General features: G+C 41.8%; 1 protein-coding gene across 1 annotated transcript in view; it reads right to left on the reverse strand.

Annotated features, from left to right (window-relative positions):
• Window positions 1-25,116, reverse strand: part of LOC138514134 (natterin-3-like) — a 78,295-nt gene that overhangs the window by 18,887 nt on the left and 34,292 nt on the right. Inside the window, exons 2-4 of the mRNA XM_069629432.1 lie at window positions 10,066-10,168; window positions 8,728-9,069; window positions 2,971-3,053 (exon numbers count right to left, since the gene is read on the reverse strand). Of these exons, the coding sequence (XP_069485533.1) occupies window positions 2,971-3,053; window positions 8,728-8,989 (345 nt within the window). The 5' untranslated portion in view covers window positions 8,990-9,069; window positions 10,066-10,168. The remainder of the gene's footprint in view (window positions 1-2,970; window positions 3,054-8,727; window positions 9,070-10,065; window positions 10,169-25,116) is intronic.

A 25,116-nucleotide genomic window follows, 5' to 3' on the forward strand; every position in this document is an offset into this window, starting at 1 on the left:
GCAGTGCAGCTTTGTTGCTTCTTAGATCATTGGGCCTCACATTATCTTCACCTACTTGTTTGCCAAATGTCTATATATTCGTTTTCATAGTTCTTTGTGAGTCTTATCTGAAGAGTGAGCTTCCATCGATAACCACCTCCATTTCTCCTGGTCCTGTCTGTCTGCCTGATAGCGTGACGATGGCATGCGTTGCGCTGAAGCACCACTTCAGCGCTCTGCTCTCTGTTATTTAGGCAGTAGGAGGGGAGGCTGAAAGGGCACTCGAGGCCAGCAGTCACCGTCTCTAGATTTATGTATGTTGTGGTCCTCCTTCAGAGCAATGCTGTATTTCTAGTCAGCATGCAAAAGTAAAGAAAACGCTGTAAAAACGATAGCATCTGAATTTCACTATTTGACTGTCATTTCAGTTTTGTGCCTGAAGTCTTGGAGGATCTGTCTACGTTTGTGCAGATTAAGTGGGAACTTCTACTGACTTTTAATGTATTTATTTGAGAGTAAGATGATATTTAAGTTGAAGTACCTCTCTCTTATTTCTGGCGGTTTCCACTGGCCTAAAGCGGTTGCCATGGGTGATGGCCAGTTTAAGGGTATGCTCTTTAGTTCGTAAAGCTCAGACATCAGGCTCCCTTATGTTTTGTTGGTTCAAACACAGGACATCTGGAGTGTCATCCATTCTTGGATTTGTTGAAGATTAGCAGGTGTGTCATTGTGTTGGCATCCCCATTGTCAAGATGAATCATGATCTGGGAGACATATGCATAAAGTTTGAAAAGGATTCCAATAAAGATGCAAATGGATGCACACAAGCATTGTACAAAGCAGTGGTCTGGGTGACAAGGACTGGCTGGTGATCTGGAATAGACAATTGCTTTCCAATGGTTACTTGTCCACAACTGTCATTGATGAACACTGGTACCAAGGCTACGTCTGTCTGACTATCCCCATGCATTTCTCTAAAACCTGGGTGGAGGCATATTGTTGTCTATATTGTGATATGCTTCTGAGAGGCCCAATAGAATGGGCGTTGTCAGTTAGTTTTGGGCTTAGACTTTCAGGGGTCATTCTCTAAACATTGGGTCTCTGGTGAGTCTGAAAATAGATTGTTGGTTGTGGAAGAGATTGTGTTCCTCAATGTATTCTTTTATTTGGGTCAGCATACTGTTTAAAATTGTTCTTCCTCAAATGGCAGATTTGAGCTCGGATGGTAGTTAGCTAGGACCTTGGGGTTCGTGTTTGGCCTCTTCAGCAGAGGAGTGATCATACTTTTATCTTTAGAGCCTGGGGAATCTCTCCTGACATTACAGAGGATTTGTGGTGAGTGGTGTGCTCAGAGTGTAGGTGAGTTTACATAAGAGTAGCAGTCCATGTGTAGGTATGGCTGGAGAATTGTTCCAGTTTTATGGTTGTTTCAATCAATGCCCTTTTGGAGCTCTGGGTGAGGGATGTGCATATGGAAGCTGTTGTAGGACGTTGCTGCAAGCAGCAGGATGTCATACATGTGCACTGAAAGTGAGGCAACTTTGTTCCAAATCTCTTCAGTCTTGTCACAGTAGTTGTTTGCACTGTTGCCTATGTTGTCTGACCAGCTGGAGGACATAGGGCTTCCTTGTTGGCACGCAATGGGGTTAGTTAACTCATTAAGAGTTTTGAATAAGTTTGAGGACTTAATTTTGGCCTGCATGATTGTGGTCAAGGACATCTCGCACACATTCCTCAGAATCATCAAATAGGTTAGGTAAGCTAGACTGCTTCTAAACTGATCTGGATAAGAGGTAAACCAGCTGTTACTAGGAGGGACTACAACCTAAGGAATGGGTCTGGCAGACCCCACATGTCTTCAAACATGTTTCAACAAAGTTCATGTTCTTAAGCCTGAGCAAGGCCTACATTTCTTCATCTCGGCATGGCAACATCGAATTACCGCTTCCCATGAGACATCCAAGACAGCCCACCTGCCTCTGAAGCAGTTTATCGCTTCTGTCTTATTTGTTGGGCATCATTGCTTGACTAATTCCAAGAGTTTTGCACAGTGTAGCAGATATGATGGAAATTCAGATTGTACATGATTATTATTAATGAAAATAGAATAAAACATTCAGGGGTGATTCAAAGTTTGACTGATTTTTGCGATGGTTTACCAGTTGGGGTATTTACTACCTCTGCTGGCTAGTATTTCTAATAATATATACTATTCAGAGATTACCACTAGAGGAAATGGTATTTCTTGAATAAGACCTCTGCCAGAGGTATACTTTAAAGTAATTTTCCAACGTGAATGTTGAAATGGATAATGTAAAGCAGTGCATTATGCCACTACTCTATGTTTTACTACGGACCCTTTTTTACATTATACAGGTAAGCTGTTTAGAGGTAGCCAATCTTTTCACTCCTTACCCTTGTCCATTCTTAAAGCGTGTTTTACTATGTTCAGGGACATATCTGTGCTTCCCTTCATTACTTAACAAATTGAAATATTTTTTGCCTCAATTCGGAATTGTTGCCTGGCTTGGGCAGAAGGTTCTGTTTAATTCCTACATAGGTGCAAAGTGGTGCATTTGCAGCAGCATGCCGTGGGAGCAATGCTGGTGATCATCATTAAGCAGGACATTTGTTATGATGTTGGCGGGGTCCGAATTTCAGACCTGTACTCGCCTGGACCCGGGTTTGCTGAGTTTACAAACTTAAGATGATGGAGATTGTGAAGTGGTAATAGTGCCATCCACTGAGTGCCAGAAGCTCTGCATTCAAATGTTGGGGTTCTTGGTGAATCAGTGGGAGCTTGTCCTGGTTCTTTGAGTCAGCAATGCAGAGATTTTAGATATATGGTACATTATGTTTCTCTGTAAGCTGTGAGAGCTCTTATCAGAAAGAACCAATGTTTGGATAGTATTTTGTTGGGGATTCAGGGTGTGTTGCCATAATTCCCAGTTTAATGTAATGCAGAGAATACAGAAATGTGACAGCATTTACCAGATTACTCCACATCTCTGATTTGTCAGGACATTCAGTTTCACTCCGAGTACCTTTTCTTGGAAGTGATTTGGCTGCTGGTACTGCAGACAAAAAAGAATATTTAAAGTTATGAGGGACATGGTCAGCAGGACAAAGCAATTACTAGTAGACACATTTCTCAGAATCTATTTACCAACACAATATACAACATCATTTCACTGGAGAGCCTCAACTATGATTGGGAGGGCACCCCCCGCACCTGAGTGGTAGACCACCTTCATTCCCCTGAGTGGCAGGCAGCACATGGAGACTGAGCATAATAATTGGGAGGCAGAGGGGTATCTAAAGACTGTCCTGACACCTCTCATTATTGTGCTAGCAGTGTAGACACAATGACTGGCAGGAGATGATTCCTTGAAGGTAGGAGACATTGATTGTAGACTAGTATATCCATGTAATAACACTTAGGTTTGCTTTGCCCTTGGTGAACACTTACTATGTGCATCAGGATACAGGATAAAGCAAACATGATAGGTTTTATTACTAGGCTTGACTGACCTACATTGGATGCAGGCCAGTATAGCCACGTAATAACTTATTTTTGCTTTACCCTTCATTCACAGTTGCAGTGCATCAAGGGTAAAGCAAATGTGATAAGTGTTATTTCATGGCTAGAATGACCTACACTGAATGTAGGCCAGCCTGGCCATGAAATAACACTTCTGTTTTATTTACACTTAATGCACAGTTACTGCATATTAAGGATAAAGCAAGCATTGCAAGTGTTGTCACTGGACCACATTCAATGTAGGCCAGTCTAGTCAGATAAGAGCCCTTATCGTTTTTGCTCTACCCATGATGCACCGTAACGGTGTGTCAAATCTAAAGCAAAAATAACACATATGTGTTTGCTTTACCCTTGATAACAGTTACTCTGCATCAAGGTAAATCCTTAAACAGTCAGGGACTGGTGAACCATTCTGGAGCCCTCTACGGGTGTTCACTCCAAAATTACATCCATAGCATATTTTAACACACAATAACGGTTTTGGAGCACATATGAGTACATATATCATTTTCAATATTTAATTCAATCTCCTAATCCACTACCACTGTCCCTAGATAGAAGCACACCCTGTCCCTGTCAGGGGGTGCTATGCCTACGTTATCGTGATACACCACTTATCTAACAGGAAAGGGAGAGGTAGCTGTCCCTATAAAAACAGCCCAATTTATTATGTGTGATATAACATTTCAAATTTAAAACCATATACAGTAAACCAAACTAATATGAGAGTGATTTATAATCTCGTCTCATAGCACTCTGGACATTCCAAAGGGGAATTTTTCTTTCGGTGCAGAGTCCTTTTTATTAACCTACAATGCAATATGTACAGTAAATGCGTGAAAGGGGCTAACTGTTAGCTAAAAGACTGTGCACAGTCACAGCCTAAAAGCTATTTGTGAGAGACTCACTATGCAGCCCTTCGGCTGGTATTCATTTATCAGTCCATAAAAGTAATATCCATATTTATTTGTGGATATCAAAACTTGAAAGGGTCGACTGGTTTCAATGACTCAATTTGTTGGGGTCATCAACTTCAGGACCAATAATTTGTATAGTGGTGTCAATCGATGTGATCCATCATTCAAGATCTGACAGCCATTCCGTAACCTTAGGGCCAAAGTGTGGTCTGTATGGGCTCAAAGGGACCAAGCTTGCCAGAGGTGCGAGCTGCTTTCACATTAAATGCACGTCTCGCTTCCCCGAGCTGTACCAATTTCTCGCAATGGATTCCTCCCTTGCCCTTCTGACACGGTGTATGCAAAGCTTGGTCCTTTTTTTGAATAATAGATGATGATCACATTGTGGGTAAATAAAAATGACTCTGCACCGAAATGAAAATTCCCCTTTGGAATGTGCAGAGTGCTATGAGACGAGCCTATATGAATCTCTCTCATGTTAGTGTAGGCTACTGTACATGGTTTTAAATTATACATTTTAAATAATAAACCCCCTCCTGAACCTCCCTTGCTTGGTTCAGGCTTGATCACTCCAGCATATTGTATACATATATATGCCCCTTCTGTTCAAAAATTCACCTGCCGCCACTGTATAATCTGCCATCAGCTCAGACCCCCCTCTTTTATATGTGAATACATATTGCTTTAAGATAACTTAAACATGCAAACGGTAAATAATGAATGTGTCACATCTATGTGGCTTGACCTTTGCTTAACACAACACTCGCCTCATGCATAAAAGTGCTGTCAGTGAACGTTATCACCAAATCCAGGAAGTCTTTTGCATGCTATTTTAGATACAGCTTGGCACACACAATAGTTGTTTAATTTCAGGCTTGGGGTGCTGTGGGCGTCATTATGAGTAGGGTGGTAATGGTAAAAACATGTGGCACTCTAAATACCTCCTATTTTTAAAATGCCACCTAATTATCCGTATGGATTTCTTTGACTATTTACTGCATGGAGCACATAGAAAGTACTGCCTGTGGTAGCTATCCCATGTTTACTCATGCACCACTTTCTAGTTACCTCAGTTGGACTGTATACTGGGGTAACTATCCCAGGCGATCCAAACGTATAGTAAGCTACTATTTTATAAATATGAGCTATTTGAAATACTGCTGGTTTTTACACTCTCCACAATACTCCTCTTGAGGCACTTTTGCTGTGTAAGGAGAATGTGCCTTTCTTAGCAAGTCAGGTACACTCTCTTTAGTTAAAGCAGTTTAATCATACTTGTATAACTTTTAGAAGAATGGCCACGCCTTTTTCCTGCAAAACTGCCACATTGCCAACCTGACAGTACCTGTGCTGCACTTCTTAGAAGGATGTCTGTTTTTTAAATAGATCATTAAAACAATTATTGCGCGGACTTCTACATATCTAACTGGTCAGTGGCAGCCTTTAGAGAGATTTTCTAAATGAAGGATTACTATATTTTCATAGTAGAGTGCATTCATCAGTCCAATTCTGCTTTTAGTGTTTTAGTGGAGGAGTGCAGCTCATTCTCAGCGTTATTGTTAATTATTTTTAAATATTGCAGCATTTTAAGTGTGGCAGCACTGGTGTATGTAAGTGGCACTTCTAAATGTTCAATAGGATAGAAGTAGCGAGATTCCTATGTTTTTGATGGGACAGTATTGGCACTTCTCATTGGGCTGCCATATTTACTATTGAACAGTACAGGAAAGTGTTATTTTCCCATGTGGGGCGCCTTGATTTTCTGGTAATACTGGTAATATTGTAGCAATCACACCCCAGCAGGGGGCCGTAGATGGGCGGTAACTGCCCACCAGCCTGAGCCTAGGCAGGCCCGAGTGAAGTGAGCCCCTCTACGAGGGCTATGGGCCATTACCGGCCTGGACACCCCCTGCTGGGGTTGATTGCTATTCACAACCCATGATTTAGTGCAAATAGGTTTTTCTTTCTCAGGAGATTAGCTGCACGTATTGCACAGGGCCAATCTCCTGAGGACAAAAATAAAAAAGATGGCCTCTGCCATTGAAAAAGGGACTTAGACCCTTTTCCATTTCCATGGTGGTGGCGCACAAAGCTCTGGTCCAGAAGATAAATGGGGTGGAGGGTGGAAGGGTTTTAATGTCTGTTGCCTCCACGCAATGACGATGACGCCCCCTGGAGAAGAGCCTCGTGTGGCTGGAAAGAGTGGGCGGGACACACTGTAATCTCACCCTCTCTCCTGATTGGCTGAGCACCCTTCTCTAGGTGCAAATGCAACATTTTCCATCGGGTCGTATAAGAGTTTCTTGATTGATTGGCCTAATTGTGGTTTCAGCAGCATCTACACACCTCTCAGCTGGACTCCTCATTTCCAAAATGACTCTACTTTTCGGGGCAGTTCCAATTTTCTAAAAGACTGGACCAGTCCATGTAAAAGGGAACGGATACATTTTCAAATGGACAGTCTCAACACTTTTTAGTGTGACTGCTATATTTTCATTGGACTAGTGCAAGCACTGCTAAGCAGGACTATATTTTCACTGGATCAGTGCCATCACTGCTCAGAAGGATTTTCAGATTTCAGCATGCTGGGAACTTCCCTAAATTTGCATTTAAACAAAGCTGTGGTTTCCCTTGTCTAGACCATGCAGAGAATTTAAATATAGACTCTCAGGCCGATTTACAAAGCACTTTTATATGGACTTGCGCCATTGTAAAATACTTTTGTAATTCAGGACTTCGGAGCCTTGGCATCTGAGATATTTCTCTTGTGAACGTCTATAAGCATAGGTACACTCATTTTACTATGTTTTTGTCACTACAGTCAATTATTCATTCTTGAGGCACACCACAATATTTTAATATAGACCAGTTTGTACGTTCTTTCGAGGAGTTTGACTTGTGAAAGGGAAGCAAATGCTTTCATCACATCAAGGAAGATCGGGTCATTTGCTTCTCCTGAATGCGATCGTACAATTATCTTAAATACTGCAATCATAATTTAGTTGTTTGCAAATATTTAACATGTGTAACAGCTCTGCTAAACATATTCGGTCCAATTCACAAAAAAGCTATATGTTGTAACAGGTGTATGGTACGCCTAAGTATGATTGTACATTACTACTAGTGTGCCCAACGAACCATGTCCAGGACAGGTGAAACTTTAGTCTGCACCTACTCACACCTGAAACCGGTCATATTCACCAGAAATAACATAGGCACACTGAAAAGCAGGCCTTACATATGTGTAAACCTATGTCACGTGTACAGTAGGCCAGTTGTAAGTTTACATTTTTTTACATCCATTTATGGGACACCAGACAATGGCTGTCATCAAGTTCACACTTCAATCAAGATCCAGTCACACATGGCAAAACAATCTTTTGATAACATATAATTAGGCATGGGTAATGTGCAGTGTGGCACAGAGGGTGGATAGGAGTCTGGAGCAGAGCAAGCCTGCAAGAAGACACCCTCTCTGTTTCTGTATTCCAAGAATGTACATGTGGCTCTGTGCACCGCTGGCTTAGAAACTTGCATTGTGGGGCCAGGCATCTGTTGGCTCTGGGAAGAATTGGCTACAAAAGAGGGTTTGGCACAGGTTTTAAGGTATATGTAAGTGGAGGAATGCCTAATTATTCCCAAATTGTATATGAAACAAATAAACCTCAACTAGAAAACCTCCTCTGGCAAGAGGCAGTGGAAACATAGTGAAAATATAGTAGTCCATCAGGCAGAACATATCAGGATAGTTGTAATCAGTAAAATTAATTTTTGACATGGAAGACTTTCAAAGTAATCTTAAATGGCAGTAGAATTTGTATGAATTCAGTAATGCATTGGGCAGGTGTTAGACTACTTAAATCCATCTAAAAGAATTGAAGAATGTAATGGTAGTCATAAGATTTGGAATTCCATCAAACAAAGTTTTGCAAATTCCTTTTTGAAGGGGTACACCATGCATGATTGGGGTGGGGATTCTAAACAGTAGGCCCACGATGCCACACATTAAATGGTACTCATATGCTTAGGTTCAAGACTATAGAAAATATTTCTTCACAGAAAGGGGATCAAAGGCAGGGATTTACCTCACACCATAAGGGGTAGAGATTGAAATAGTCAATAAATGGCAAGGTGACGTAGACACAGGCAGACAATGGAACTGATCTTCACTCTATGTCGGATTTGTGAGCAGAGAGGAGAATCTGTGGACTGGACAACCAAAGAGTTTATCGGCCCTTATGTTATATGTTTCCATGAACAACAACAAGCAGAGGATACATAGAGACTCACCATTTTGAGATTTCTTTTGAAGTATTTCGGAAAGATCTCTTCGATTAATTTTCTCCAACACATTGACCGCGACGTGCAGGGCTTCACACGGCTGATAAAACTGGACCATGAGGTCTGCCAGCTCTAAATGGTCAAGCTTTTCGATCTTACCTCTGGGAATCTTCTGAGGAACATTGTCCAAATTTATCTTAAAATGCTTAAACTCTTTTTCAATCAAGTCCTCAAGCATTTCGTTGAGGAGATTGCGAGCCCAGGCCTCCATCTAGTGATTTGTTGTAGATGATAGGCAGGAAACAACAATTGTGTATGATGGAAGTGGAGGCATACGATGGACTATATTGCCTATAATATAAAACAAAGCCAAAAAAGCACAGTTCCTTGGGGTTATATAAATAAACATGTGACTCATTCAACATAAAAGCGCAGCTATATTTTCACCCCCTTTTTCACACTTGCCTTGGTGCTTTAGGGTGAATATGAGGTTACACTGTGGCATTATGCTAATTTTGTACCCAGGGATTGTCCGTTAACTAATCAGGTGGCTGGAACAGCGGGCAAGAATATGCATTCTCCGCCCGCTGTTCCAGCCACCTGATGCCCTTCCCTAGTGGCGCCATTTTTCTTTTTGATATGGGAGGCAACAGGGAGTCCCCCAAAACCCTGCAGACAAAACCCAAACATCTTGCCCACCTCCTCTCTCCCTCCCCACATACCTGCATGACCAGGGCTTTATGCTCCGGTCCAACGCTTCTCTTGATCCAGCCGCCACCAAAGACACAGAAAAGGAACATAGTCCCTTTCACCTATTGTGGCATTCATCTTGTTTTTTTAGTTTTTTTTATTAGTTTGGAGTTTGGGGTCACTTATGTCAGACAATGTCTGGAGGAAAGAAAGACGATATTCACACCCTGGATGAACCCTGGGGTGCAAATGGCTTTCACGTCCCAATGGGGGGGGGCAGACATGCCAGGTAATGGCCAAAGCCGGCACCGAGGCCCTTGCTTTGCACATGCCTACCATTGCTCGGGCTGTTACTGTAAGTGTCCGCCCCCCGCCAGCGCGTGAAAGCCATATTCTATGCCTCAGCCTTGTGCTGTGCATTTTGTAACTGACAAAAATGCTCTCTGTGAGGCTGTTGGAAGTAAAGATAATGTTCCTTCTCTCTGATTGGCGTCACAGATTGCATTATCCAACTTTCCAAAAAACCCTGCAATGCTGTAAACTCTATTGAGCGATGGCATGTATTACCACTTATAGATGTCACCTATCTCTAGGTTTGAATGCTCATAGATGTTGTGACTTAAACATTATCACCCATAATAATTCCACATTACTTACCATGCCTCTTTGAAGTGATGCACAAATCCTGTGGGAAATCGTAGCCTGATAAGCATCAGCTGCTCTTTTACTCTTTTCTTGCAAATAAGCATTGATATTACACCTAAAAACATTTAAATCAATTATCAAAATATTCCACTCATGTTTTGAGCCGTTAAATTAAATTAAGCAGCATTTCATCATAATTTCTGCAATCCTTAAAACAAAAATAGTCTTTACTTTTGCACATAATGAAAAAAATAATTAATTCAGAGATATCTGCTGTGATATCAAAATGCCAGAACTATGTATGCATATAGTAACTAATTTTGTTAAAAGTACCAAAACGTGCTACACTTTCTATCTCTGATCACTTTTTTTGTAGCAGGCTTCAATTCTTTACACGGTGTGTTTTATCTAAGAGTAACCTTCCCTTCAAGTGCCACATGAAAACTAGAACCAGTTCTTTCTCCTTCGGAAAATCAAGACTTTCATCCAAACACGGACTTCAAAACTGTGGTCCGAGCACCAGACCTTTCACTTTTGAACAGGGACCATACTCTCCTTGACAGAGTTCCCATCTTCTCTTTGTCCCCACTGGCAGCAATTTAGTATATCACAGCCAGTGAAGAAATACGACAACATAAAATTAACCATCAGAGAGCTGCACTGTTTACACTCTCACGTCTGCATCAACTGCCTGCACCAACTTCAAAACAGCCCGCCTCACATACAAAGCTATGACAAACAAAATGTCATCCTATCTAGCTAAAAGGCTCGTTTTCTTGGGAGGTCTCTGCAACAACAGACACCACAATATCACCCAAACAGATTCCAAGAGATGCAAGATAGAAAGAACCAGAAAAAAGGCAATAACCTTCAATGCTGGAATAACACACTGACAAACATCATACTGGCCCCATGTCTCCGGACCTCCAGGCAGTAATTGAAGAACATTTTCTACATTGATCACCTTGTTGTCCTTCAACCCAGATAACACATATACGCCCACATCACTCAGTTTTCCCCCTGCCCAGCTCACCTTTTACAAGGTAGCTATTAGTTGTTGCATCAGTAGCAGATATGTAGCCAAAATATTTTGCATCAAGAGGGGAAGATTGGATTTATGGAGGTTCGCATTTATGCCAGTCAAATTACCAGTAGCTGTTTCTCTGTGCACTCAAAAGTCCTATCCCATTATAGTCATTTATAGAAGACACTTTTTCATTCGAATCCATTTGTTTAAATGTAATGGGTCAATTGCAGCTAATAAGCAATCAGCTGATCTTAATCTGGGTCACGTTATGGGGATTTAAAAAAAATGTCTTGAGGTGTGTGCCATTTAGAGAGTTGCATTATGAGCGGTCTAGCCCCAAGCACACAACATAGCTGAAAATATTTGCAAATGTTGTCTGTTTAATCTGTAATGTATGTTTTGTTTTACCTTCTGTTCGGATGGGGATATGTAAGAAAATAAATACAGACCTGGTATCCCATTATTACTGATTCAAGCAATAACGTATCTAAAATAATTAATCCAAAGTAATTCTAAATCATGCAAAGTAGTCAAAAAATAGCCCAAAGGTACTATTTAGTAATGCAAGTAAGATGTCAAGTGAAGTAAAATGAACTACTGTGGCTTAATAGCACACCATACACAAATAAAATGATATTGGCATTGATATTAAAATCAAGAAGTTGTGCCCGCAGTGGAGATCAAATATGAGATGTAGGGAAAATGATATCATACACTAAACAGTAAACACTAAACACTAAAATGATATTGGCATTGATATTAAAAACAATAACATTATATCATGCACTAAACCCTAAACAAATTGAAACTATATATAAAAATCATTCACATAAAATGTAATTCTATGACGGCTCGCATTATGCTTTAACTTTATTTAATACTGCCATATCAGCACTTCAAAATATCAACTTTAACTTTACATTTAATTTGTTTTATTTTTTTTTTCTTGCATGTCGATGTAAAAAATGAATCAGTAAGTTCAAAGTTCTAGAAACCACTAAAATCCAAACAAGAGTCAACAGACTACGACTCCCATGATCCTGAGGCCCTCCGTAGTCCTGACCTCCATCTCTCCACCTATCAGTGCCTAGCTTGGGGTATAAGCACTGTCGACCCCAGGTCCTTTCCTCTTTCTTTTTGCTGCCATTCATGATATAAGTTCTAAATTTGCATTGTTCATGAATATGTCGTATTTAGCACATTTTCATTAATGGAATAGTAATATTAGCTGTAATTCGTACTTGTTGTGACTCTAACATAATTACCTTGGTAAAGCGTGGTGAAAGCTTACGTTGTGGCGTCTCAGAACACTGAGGTGATATTTTCAGTGCGTGGGCGCACGATTCCAGTCGGAGCTTTCAGATTTTAAGTTTAATATTTCTGTATTTAGTTTAGCCTGCAGATTGTATCCAAAACGTGTGTGTTTTGGTGTGGGGAGGCAGAGCGGAGCCGCGAGCAAAGCTGCTCGCGTTAGGCAGCCGTCCCCGCTCTCCATATGCGGCAAAATCAGCGGACACTAGGACCCGGGGAGCCAAATTCTGCAAAGCATCCCGGCATCCTCCAGGTCCTTCTAAAGAACGCTCACAGTTAAAAAATACAGCATAACAGTGCGGACGAGCGTGGATGTGTGAGAGTTTGTAAAATGAGATCTATTGTTTTAATTGACATAATACCCTGAGGAGTATGCGTTGTGGAAATAAATCCACATAGTGTGAAACATGTATTGGTCGACAAGTGCTGATTGTTAATCACAAAACAACACCTAACAATTTGATTTGGAAATGTAAGGTCAACACATGTTGATGGTTAATTACAACACAACACTTAGGAATTTGATTTGAGATCTTTATAGACCCCAATGATTCAGGTACATACAGTAAATTAACTTTACAATTTTTTTATCATTTGGGGGACATTTCAACAGATATAATGTATTGAATATAATAAAGGAATTAATATATTTTGATATAAAAAAACACATTCTTAATTAATTAAGCATCAGCAGTTCATGGACGTTTTAAATTGAGTCCCACCCCAAAAATGTTCCTGTTTCTTAGTAACAAAAAAGAAGCCATTTTTGTATTAAAAAAAATAGGAAATAAGCTGGTAACTCCGACAAGCCATCTGCCAAGGCAGTAAAATAGACTGTACTAAGTGAAAAGATTGTTTTCACTAGCTCGAATTGAAAGAAGATTGATTTAGAAAGACCACTCCATGACCGCACAGAACAGTCTTTCCAAATCGAACTGTCATGTCCCTGCCTCACACAAGTGCGTGCTGGGGCTGACAGGCATGGGAGAACAGTTGCTGCTGTGTGTGACTGCGTGTGTTTATGTGTGTGTGTTGCGTGTTTGTGTGTGTGTTTTTGGGAACGGGATGTCAGCGGTGGGGTGGGAGGTTACAGCAGGTGAGAAAGGGAGGTTTGGGGGGGGGTGGATCCCCCACTGATTTAGAAGTCACCCGGGGGCAGAGAGGGTGGGGTTGGGGGGCAAAGGGACATTTTCGCTTTTTGCGGGCAAAAAGTGAAAATATGACATTGAACAAAATAGACAGATGCCAGCAATGAAGAATAATGGTCAGATGGTGCGGAGTGTGGGGCAGAGAGTGTTCTGGTGTCTGCTGGTGAGACACACTGCAATTTAATTTGATTGGATTTTTCCTTCAACGACCTACTGCCCCAGGCCCTCTAACATGCTGAATCCTTAAAACCGCGAGCCCAGCGCAAAGCACGGTGTGCGGAGCGTGGGGCAGAGTGTGTTCTGGTGTTCAGGTGTACAGCAGTATGGACTACGAGCTATCCAGAACAAACTGAATCAAGGTAACATATTCAGCGTTTTTGATTGTAACACCAAACGTTTGTGCATTACTGTTTCCTATCCTCTAAATACATAATCGCCCAAAGCCCTCCTCCTTCACTATCACTCATCCAGCTGACTCCAGCCGAGTTTCAGACGAACAATGCCAGGAAAAGTAATCCATAAATCTCAGACTTACAACCTCAGAAAGGATAAGCCGTATTAAAAGGTGCCTATACAACGCAATGACAGGGCTGTGAATTGCATATACACTGCTAGAGAACTGACAACCTGTGCGACTGCTGAAAATATATACAACCAAGTAAACATGACTGCTTCAGTCAAAATCACAGACTATTAACAGCCTGAACAAAAAAGATTAGGAGAAGTTGACTAGGAGCTATTGTCCAAACTGCTAATAAGAAGGTGGTTTTTGGTAATCTGACAGTTTCTGTGAATGACTCAAATTCAGATTTCGGTGATATCAACAATAATTAATTACTAGCGCTATGTTATTCCCTCCAAGGCGCGGCAGCGGCAAGCATCACGACAGCGCCACCTAGAGGAGGCATTGAGCATCAGGCTCCAAGCAACGAAACACTTGTGCCTTGAAACACTTGTGTATGAGCGCAATATAAATGCAATATCATATGATTAAAATATCATATCACATCATAAGCCATAACTGTATCGGTGCACCCGAGTCCTCTGGATCCTCGTGACATCTCACAGTGTTCTGAGCACCTGGCCTTAAGAAACGATGTTACAACCGCTTCTATACACCCCAGTCTGCAGGCCTTTCAGAACATTTCCCAGCAGTTGTCAACTTCTAATCTTTTCCCCAATCCTGCGTCGGGGTCAGTCAGAGAAGCAGACGAATGCCTGAATAGAACTTGTAAGAGTAGCAAAGCCCATCCTATTAGCAGCAATAAAACTATTCAGGTAATAGTTCATGTTGATGTTAACACATTGCTTAAACTCTACAAAGTAATATTGGAGGAGGTTCGGAAGCAGGGCAAAAAATGATTTTCTCACTTGACCATCGACTGCAAGGTGGGGAGACTAACTGCAAATACATTAACAGCTCCATCCCCATGGCGACAGTTGTCTCTGTCAATGCAAGTCTTATGCATGATGCAATTCTTGCCCCAACGGACATGACGTCTCAGGAAGACAACAACTCCGACCTTACTATGGACAAGACAAGAAGGGAAAGGCATTTGGCTAAACGTGCAAGACTGTGAAAGCTAGCTCCTAATCGGTAAACTACCCCTGATATTCAAAACACATCATCCAACAACCTTAACTCTACTACAATCGCCCCTGAACCAGCTAATTCGGAAAAGAACAAGAAAACCACAGCTCGAAGACGTAAGACCCTACAGAGGTCAACCAGCACATTGGCTAGATGTTTACTAGGTGACGGCATCCAGGCAGTAAAGAACGGCATGGGAAATATTTTGTCTACTGCAACATTGGCACACGGGGGCAGGCTGCCACTGCAAGCGGACAAGACGGCTGTTGGGGCCTATTTCTATGCTGGCACCATCGACGTACCCTTGCCTCCCCTTGTGCAATCTGATATGTTAATGCCCCCCAATCGCATTCTCTCTGATATAGACCCAAAAACCTTTATGATCGGTCTCAGGCCTTTGCCATTTAATGAAAAACACACTAACAGATCTGAACTGCTGAAGATTTGAAAGAAAATACCAGCTCTGTGTGTCTTATCGACCTCAGATTTCAGCTTTGATGAGCCAGTGGGCCTCAATGGTGGAAATTGTGTGCAAGTGATTTGCCCCACTGCAGTGGTCCCATCTCTCATACATTTCCATCAAAGGTTAATTCAGAATGCCGGATATGTTATTGATTGCCCATCTCATGTGTGTCCAATACCCTTGGTACTGCCTGTTTAAGCTTTCATTTCCGCCCCAATGGTGGCTGCGTTAATGAAAGAGACAGTCCGGTAAGGGGTTTACGGCAGCGTTAACAGCGCCGACCCTTACCGCCTGAGTACGAGGTCCCTTAGCGCCATGGCGCTTTTAACACCTGCTTTTAGCAGGTGTTAAAATCCATGGCGCTAAGGGACCATGGAGTTAATTACGCCACCGTAATTTACGGTGGCGTAATTAACGCCTTCCCCACTCCCATTATGCCCTATGGGGCAAAAATGGGAATGGGGAAGGGTAAATGGGGATTGGGGACTTACCGCCCCGCCAAGGTCGGAATGGGGCGGTAAGTCCGCCAACCACCATGGCGTAAACGTAGTTTACGCCATGGTGGTAAAGTCACGGCCCAGGCGGTAACTTACCGCCTGGGTCGTAATGAGGCCCATGGTCTAGTAAAAAATTTTATTTAAAAAATAGATAGGCAACATTAAAATAAATAATAGCATTCTCTTTTTTAAAACTTCCTATGTAAAACTTTGAGCTATTCAAGCTCAAAATTCGCAAAAGCAAGCACATGGGGGCATCCATTTTGTGAAATGGATGCCCTCCTGTGCTGGCTTTTGCTTTTGCGGCACTAGTGAAGGAAAAGCCAGCCAGCTGTAGTAAACAAAAGCTACCGCTGGGTGGCTTTCCCTTCATTAGTGCTGTACACAAAATGGATGCGCCCATGTGCTTGCTTTTGCGAATTTTGAGCTTGAATAGCTCAAAATTTTACATAGGAAGTTTTAAAAAAGAAAATGCTAGTATTTTTTTTATGTTGCCTATCTATTTTTTAAATAAAATTTGCCAGTGCCTGGCAAGTGCCGTTTCCATGCTACACAAAAGCCTAATCTGTTGCCATTGCTTGTTTTTAAGGGTGATTGAATAAACCCAAATAGAGTTTGCGCAAAATTTAACCGAAGATAACATTTCTTCTGTTTTTGCACTGTTTTTCTTAAACTTTAAATAAGGGACTTTTTGTGACTAGTGCTAATCATGTGTTGCTATTGTTCATTGCTCTATTCATTTTGCTACAAGTCAAGCTTGTCAATGTTTGCCCTAAATGTGTCACCTTTCAGTAGGGATGTGGTTCAAATCGTGTATTCACTCTACAGGGGAGGGGAGGAGTCCTTCAGTTAACTCCTAGTCTCAGAGAGTTTGGAGCACCCCATAATGCTCTATCTTTGTTCTACCATTGGCTTCCATAGATGGATTGATTCCTTATGTCGGTAGTTGTGGTCCAGTATTTCCCTAAAAGGTCAAGACTGTATCCTTTTACCCCCGTTTTCCCTGTGGTCATCTGAATGGTATATGCTTTACTGCTAAAAACCTCATACATTGTAAAAAATCGTGTGATTTCGTCACTTCTCCTCAGGGGGGAGACTTTTCCATGGAGGCTAGGTAGATGAGCCTGCTATGCAAAACCCTCCTTAGGGGTGGAGGCAAGTGGGACCTCACCGGGAGAGACTCCCCCTCTGGGGACAAGGACTCCTGTTCTGATGAGGAAGTCCCTATGCAAGGTAGCATCCACCGATTTTCAAAAACATCTAGTCAAAGAAAACGATAATCTGCTATTGTGAGCCAAGCCCTCTGTTTATACCTATGAAGAAATATTTAGGTGGTACTGAGATGAAAACAATCCCTGTAAGAATACAGAGGGTAAATCAAACCAAGAAGATGGACTTTGACACTATGTCGATGAAGGCCCACGGCAGCATCATGAAGCTTTGAGGTGGAGACCGTGAAGGAGAAAAAACCCACCAGTTCTAAACCAGCTGGGAAGGGAACACGGTAAACAAAACTTGGACGTGTGAAGTCTGGTGAGAGAGAGAACCCCAAGTGTAGTGTAGCTTCCAACGTGTGGCGTTGGAGGAAAGAGGCGATGCTAGGGAAGGAGATGGATGGCGGGCATCCTGAGCCTTAGCGACTGACACCTGGTGGCATGACCGAATCGCGGTGGACCTAGAGGTCCATGAGCGTAGCTGATACCACTTACCTTGAGGTATTGCAGAGAGAGCTGATCGAAAGAGGAATGAAGGAACAAGAAGCTGACCTGAAAACTGAAGGAGATGGACCCAGCCTGTCCGAAAGGCTTGTAACGTTATCCCTAAGCAATCCAGGTAACAGGGAAAGTGGCAGAGTCGGGAGGGGGCGTGAAGATCGTTACTGGAACATTTAAATTTGTCCCAGTCAAGACAAAGTGTCCAGAGTAAATGTGAAGAGTGACAATCTTTACTGGAACATGTATACTCATGCCAGTCAAGACAAAGTGTTAAGAATATCTGAGGAGAGTGAGAATCTTTACTGGAACACTCCTACTCACCCCAGTCAAGATACATTAATGGGAGTGACTGAAAAACAAGAGAATCAATATTCAAATCATCAAACTCGGCCAAGTCAAGTGGTGGATAGTAAATAAAGACAGTGGACATTACATAAAGAGGAAATCTAAAATTGGAATAAAGCGAGAGGAAGAGAGGTATCCCATGGAAGGAAAGGGATAGTCCCAAATAGAGGAAAGAATAAGCAAGTGAAAGAGAGGTGAGAACATGAAGAACCCACTATCTGAACTGTATGATTTGATAAAAGCAGTTACTAAGAACGATCTGAACATACACAATTGAACTGAACTTGGTGAAAAAACCGGCTCACAAGAGAAAGGAGTCATTCTCCAGTGCTTTAGTTGTTCTAATAGTGGTAGGGTCAGGAAAGGTTAGTTTTGGACAGTGGATTGAACTTGGTTTGGGCTCTCACTAACAAATGACAAGCACCCTAGTTAGTCAACATACATTCAATAAAGATTAATAGTGAGATTAAAAAGTGAGATGGAAAACAAGAGACTGTGTTCTTCTTCTGACCTGCCACAACATTCACATGTTATGTGAATTCACTATTTTTTTCACATGCTTGCCCTTGGGATACCTTCAAAGGAGTTGTGCAGGTCATTCTGCCACCCCTGCCTGGGTGCTTCTCAGGCTGCATTACCTAGTACCCAGCCAAGGATCACTCTACATTATGGAACCCACTAAAGGCTCCTCTACAGATTTCCAGTATTTCCAGCTCCTGCCATGGCCAGGTCTCAAAGGATATCAACCTATCACTGAATTGTTCTCAACAACTGTAATGGTTTTAGTGTTCCCACCATGTTCTAGGTTACAGGTCCCAGTTGCCTAGTCAAGCCCATTCTTATCAGTAGTTTCTCATTCTTGCCAAGCAGGATCTGTAGACTTTTATTTCTAATGTCATTCAAGGTCATGGCAATTTGGATTAGCTGCCACCCATTCTCTCCTCTGGCTGTTCATGCTATTGTCATCAACTCTCCAGATTGCTGTCCTAACTCCCACCCAACATGCTTCGTTCTGCCCCTTTAAATATTGTGGCAGTAGGTTCAGTTACCCCAATAATGGCAGTGATTAGCCAGGGTCTGACCTACTTTACTCAGGGTCAGTGTATCGGTTACCATGCTTTAGGCTCATTTCTATCGTATGAGTTTCTCTACTTCTACTAGTTGATATCATGTGCTATGCATTGGTAAACCGATCCACATGGGTAAGGCTCTAAAGTGATGTATGCCATCTTTGAATCTGGCAGATTTAACTTATTGGCATGACTGGCCAGCACTCCATCTCCCCGTGCTGTGGTTGCCAGTTTACCCCTCGATAATGTCATGGTACTGAGTACACACAAGTGGATCACTCCAAAATGGTCACAAATGTTCACTTTGTTTTAAACTCACTCTGTGCAATCTGAGACTTTTTGGGGCACGGCACTGTTTTCATCCACTCCATGAATGAGATCCCATTGTAAATACAAACAAAGTGACCGGTTTGTTTCCCGATATTGTACCTAATACCAAATGTTTGGCCCCCAAAAGTCTGATCCCCAATTTTCTGCATATATTTATGTGGGGGGTAACGTTAATAAAAATGTATAGGGGTAAGGTGAGGGGTGCTGTGGTGGGTCTCCCCCCACATATATATTTGCAGAAAAATTGAAAGAAAAAAATCTGACTTTTGGAGGTCAGACTTTTGTATTCGGTAATTTCACGCAGATCCTTGTTTCCCCAGAGTGTTTCTCACAATGTTTCCTTTTGGTCTGATTGCCATTGGTTGTGTTCTCCTGACTGGCTTTCATTGCCATATCAATTCAACACATATAATACATCTTATATTAGTTCATTGCAAGCGCCTTATTCTGGTTTGTGGACATTGCTTAGATGGGAGACTCGGTGTGTTACGGGGGATTCCACTTATAAGCTTACGGGGTTCGCATTGCATGCCGGGTGATTACTGTTTTTGTTGTTTGTACTATGTGTGTGCAAAGAATACTCGTGCACATTTTAAGGTGGCTTTTAAAATAAATGATTGGCTATATAGGTTCATGAATAAATATGGGGATTTATTGGGTGACCTACATCAAAGAAATTACACAAAACACACATATAATGTGTGCTAGTAGTTGTTAGCGTTGCGATGTAATGCGTACAATAGACATAGCTAGGATAGAGCAGTGGGGGTTATTTGAAGACCTTAATGGGACCATCATGTAAGGTAGGGTTAAATGTATATCAATATATTTCTCACCTTGTTGGAGGGTTAAAACAACACATAGTAACAATAGGGGGTGGTCTGGGATTTTAGTATGGAGTGGCGACTCACACCAAGAAAATGAGCACTGCATCGTGAACACTGAGGCCCTTACTAACGTATTAAGACTAGGGACTAGAGAAAGTAATGCATTTCTTGTTAAATATTCCTACCTGGCAGCTTTACAGCCATGTGTACATAACCTTTTAAGGAAAAAGGATCACTCCATCCTGCCACCTGGGACATTTCACTGCATGTTACTATGTTTTTTGTGTGGCAGGCCAGCCTCTAACACCCCAAATTACCCCGTACTGCCAGTTACTCTCCCCATCTAACAACACATCCACTCTAGAAGTCCCAAACCTACTGCTTTAAGATGTGGTGAAATCCCCACAGCAAAATGCAGTCAATGGTTGTCGCCAGATGGGAGGGACTAAGTGCAATGCTTGGAGAAATAAAGATTATTTTTAGGGCGTGTCACTTTTTCACAATTCCCATGAAAAATCTTGATAAAGGGGTGATATACAATCTAGAAAGTCGTCCCCATTGCCTCCTGGACAACACTGGTGAAGCTACAGAATATTAGCTTGAAAAGGGATGGTTTGGCTTGAAACCAGAATCTGAATATGATCAGCAAGCTTACAAGAATTCCCACAAGTAACAATGCTGAAAGCTGAGGGATGGCAGTGTGCATATATTGGTCCACGCTCTGTTCAATATTGTCAACCTTATGTAAGTCGAATTTGGGACATGGACACATATGCAGAAGCTCATTTTTGTCTTTAACATTTGACCTAAAAGTGGGTCACATTTGACAATAATGGCCGCTAATAACGTAGGAACGTTGTATTCCTTCTTTGACAGTTGACATGTGTGTTATGTTCCAGGGATTTACGCCTGGTTTCCTGGCTTCTTTTGTGATTCAGGTGCATGTGCGTGTGCAAACTGCGACACAGGCAAATTGCGAATCTCAAGGGTATTCTTTAGCTGACCAGCACGCCCTGTACACACTACAAGCTGCCAAAGGGCAACCTTGCACCAGTTCCTCCTGACGAGTTGGCTTGGCAGCTCCAAAGATAAATATGAAGGTAAATGAAGTTATCCTCTAAGGTTGCCTTGTCCCAGTGTGTGAGATACACAGATTGTTATTCATTACACAGACATGAACAATGTTATTAACTTACAAGTAGGTAAAAGCAGATACAGCCTTTTCTTTTGGAGAAACGCCGACACCTGCTTGTCCCTCGGCAAAAAACAGATCACTGTTCTGAAATGTGCTTCACTGATAATGTGAATAGTTTCAATAGCTCCATCAGGTCTAAGACTATGTTAGATTATTTTTGTCATAGACATTTACTGCTAGATGGCCAGGGGCTAGACATTCTAATACAATATAAAATACGCAACATGAAACATCTGAAATGTGCCAACTCTGCACAAATCAGCATATTATGAAAGAGCAGGGCATTAGGGGAACAGCCCATGGCAAGTCTCGGATGGAGTCTGTTTGGGTCCAGACCTTCACAATGGCCCCAGTAAAGAAGAGGGTGAACAAACACCGATTTTATAATATCAAGACCTGCAACCCTCTGCACCCGAAAAGAGATTGTCATGACAGTGAAAATCCGTAAGGATTTGCTGGCAGCATCGTATTTAATAAATCCAACAAAGAGGCTGAATGAGGGTGTTCATCAGTTCCAACGTAGAAGGGCTGAAACCTCTACTGAGTTGCTTTCAGACTGATCTCACACTGCATTATTGGGGGATAGCAAAAATCAAATGTAGTGGAACACCAATAAAGATGCTGTTGATTTCCTTTGAAGATAACGGGGTGACAGTACAGCACTGGAATACATGAAGGGTTACCATGTGATAGAGTGGGCCAGAAAAGTATACGGTATGATCCGAAAACACACAACACCACCCCCAGATGTGTGTCCTGTAGGACCCCAACTGCCAAGTAAGTAACATGTCCCCTTGCTCACTGTCGCCTGGTGTATTGGCCAAGACCTTTTCTGAAGACATGAGAAGGATGGAACAAAGAGGTTCAAGGACTAGAGCCTTGCTAGGATATCCCAGTTCGTCTATATCAGACTCTGTCACTGCAGGGAATGAAATGGGCCAACATACTAGCCCCTTCTACAAAGGGGGCACATGTGCTCTGCGTAATGTTATATTAGATACTACATTCTCCTCCCATTCCATATGCCTCAGTACTACAAATGTTAGACTCAATACATGCTATATTGTTGTCACTGCTGATGGAAAAAATAATGGGGAAATCAGAGGTTGCTAGTGATGTCTTAACTAAGATACTATGAACCCCTTTTGCTCCAGACAACACCTCCAGGGTCAGGTCAATGACCACGCAAACAGATTGTATATATAAGTTACCATCAGTAATAACAAATCAAACATTGGATGTATGTTATCATCTTAATTAGATGAGCTAATACTGGTATGTAGACCCAGGGAAGCAGGTTCTCCCTTAGATTCCCTCCATGTGAGAAAGGCATGGATTCTTCAACACGGCTCTTCCATAGGGCAAATTCCAGTCTTTTCCGCAGGATGGGTTCAACTTCTATTAAGTCAGCTAATACAATGATAATGATAATGATAATGATAATGATGTGTTATGATGTGTTATACAAGAGTGGTGATACAAGAGTGGTGATGATTACTGTGAGAGTGCATGTTATACCTCAGCTGATTGTTAAGAAGTCAAATAACAAGACTCATATTAATACATCAGAACACGTTTTCTTTCTGGCATGTGACTAAGTAAGCCAAGTAACAGAGCAAGAACTCTTCCACTCTAAGGAACTGAAGAAGAAGCAAATTGTTATAGACAGAGCTGAATTTCAAGTTCAGAGAAGCAATGGCAGTCCTAAGTGTATTCCTGCTGTGCAGGTCTACCCATTGCTTTTAGGAATATCAGGATGTCTAGGTCTTGTGTTCAAGACAAAGTGCATCCTGTAGATTTTCAAAAAAGAAACAGTGAAAAATTAAGCTTGTCAATCACAACCAACAACATAGACAGACATTTTCAGTAGACCATCCTCCAGAAGGGATTGTTACAACACATTGGAGAGAACATTGGAATTTAATGCCAGAAGCTGTATCTTTTATTCTGACTAAAACTCCACAATATAGTCACACCACAGTGCAGATCATATTGTACATTCGGTTCCTACAACAGTGCGAAATCTGACTTTCAGAAAATACTAACATCTCGACCAATAAGAAATCCAACTATCTGAGTCTACTGGCACTGACGAACCCTACACATGTCACCAAGCTGAGGAACCATATTCACAAGAATTTTAATTATTGAGTTGTATACCCTTTTGTAATACTATAGTTCCATATGCTGCAAACAGATCATGTGTTCCGAATGTTCTACAGCATATCCTACATATGAGAATTATTTCCACAAAGGCTATTTAAAGATAATTCATTATTTGTATTTATTTGAATAACAGGGATGCCAATTTCAAACAGAACTTACTTACAGAAACACAATTACAGATGGCGCAGTTATTCACATGAAAGGTGCCTGTACAATAGCATAGAGAAGAGAACAAGTGGTGAGCAAGTTTATGAGGGTATACAAAAGTGGGACATATACCAGGGATAAAACAAAACAAACAGAAACAGATTATAAATAAATCAGAAACAAGTGACTTACAAAGGTAACATTTACCTAAGGGGGTAAGTACTTAAAACTATTTAAATATACAAAATGACATTATTACGTATCACTGAAGAGAGTGATGGGGTCAGGTGGGGAGGATGAAGGGAGAAGGGAGGGAAGCTCACTAATTAGCAAGTAAGTGGTGTTTAAGCTTTGAAGAGATCCACATATGGGCTGGCTTTGATTGTGATGGGCCGTGGGTTCTAGTGGAGCAGGGTCGTTTTGCAAGATGATGGGCCTCATTCCGAGTACGGCGCTAACCAATGGCGCTATTAACGCCTTGGTTGACGCCGTACCCGGACCGGCAGCGCCTTGGTGGTTGGCGGAATTACCGCCCCATTCCAAGGTTGGCGGGGCGGTAATTCCCCAATCCCCATTTACCCTTCCCCATTCCCATTCTTGCCCCATAGGGCATAATGGGAGTGGGGAGGGCGTCAATTACGCCACCGTAAATTACGGTGGCGTAATTAACATCAAGGTCCCTTAGCGCCATGGTATTTAACGCCTGCTAAAAGCAGGTGTTAAAAGCACCATGGCGCTAAGGGAACTCGGAGTATGGCGGTAAGGGATTACCGCCACCGCTCTCGTTAGCGGTGGCCGCTATCCCTTACCGCCATACTCGGAATGAGGCCTGATGACTGTATTATTCATCTCAATAGTGCTAATGATCATTTCAGGTGTCTTTAAACAACAAACATGGCGATGGCACACATTGAAAGAATTAGCTCCCAAGGCACTGAGGTATTTTACAGCAGTCACATTAAAGCCAAAAGGTTATATGATTTGGTCTCATCATGCATAAATCCTACTTGTAAAACTGTTATGAAACATCCTGTTTCTAAATTCTCTCTCTTTCAATAAACAAAGGCACACGTCGGTCAATACTTAATCATGATAAACAATCAGAACCCTTTAGTAACAATGAAGCCCCCCTCCATACAACATGGGACCTCAATGGAGTATGATTGGTCATGGTTGAGCTCATCATTGCCACGTAACAATAAAGGAATTGTGGGACTGTACAATATTTGAT

The sequence above is a fragment of the Ambystoma mexicanum genome, chromosome 12 (assembly GCF_040938575.1).
Source record: "Ambystoma mexicanum isolate Mex_15411 chromosome 12, UKY_AmexF1_1, whole genome shotgun sequence".
Classification (NCBI taxonomy): domain Eukaryota; kingdom Metazoa; phylum Chordata; class Amphibia; order Caudata; family Ambystomatidae; genus Ambystoma; species Ambystoma mexicanum.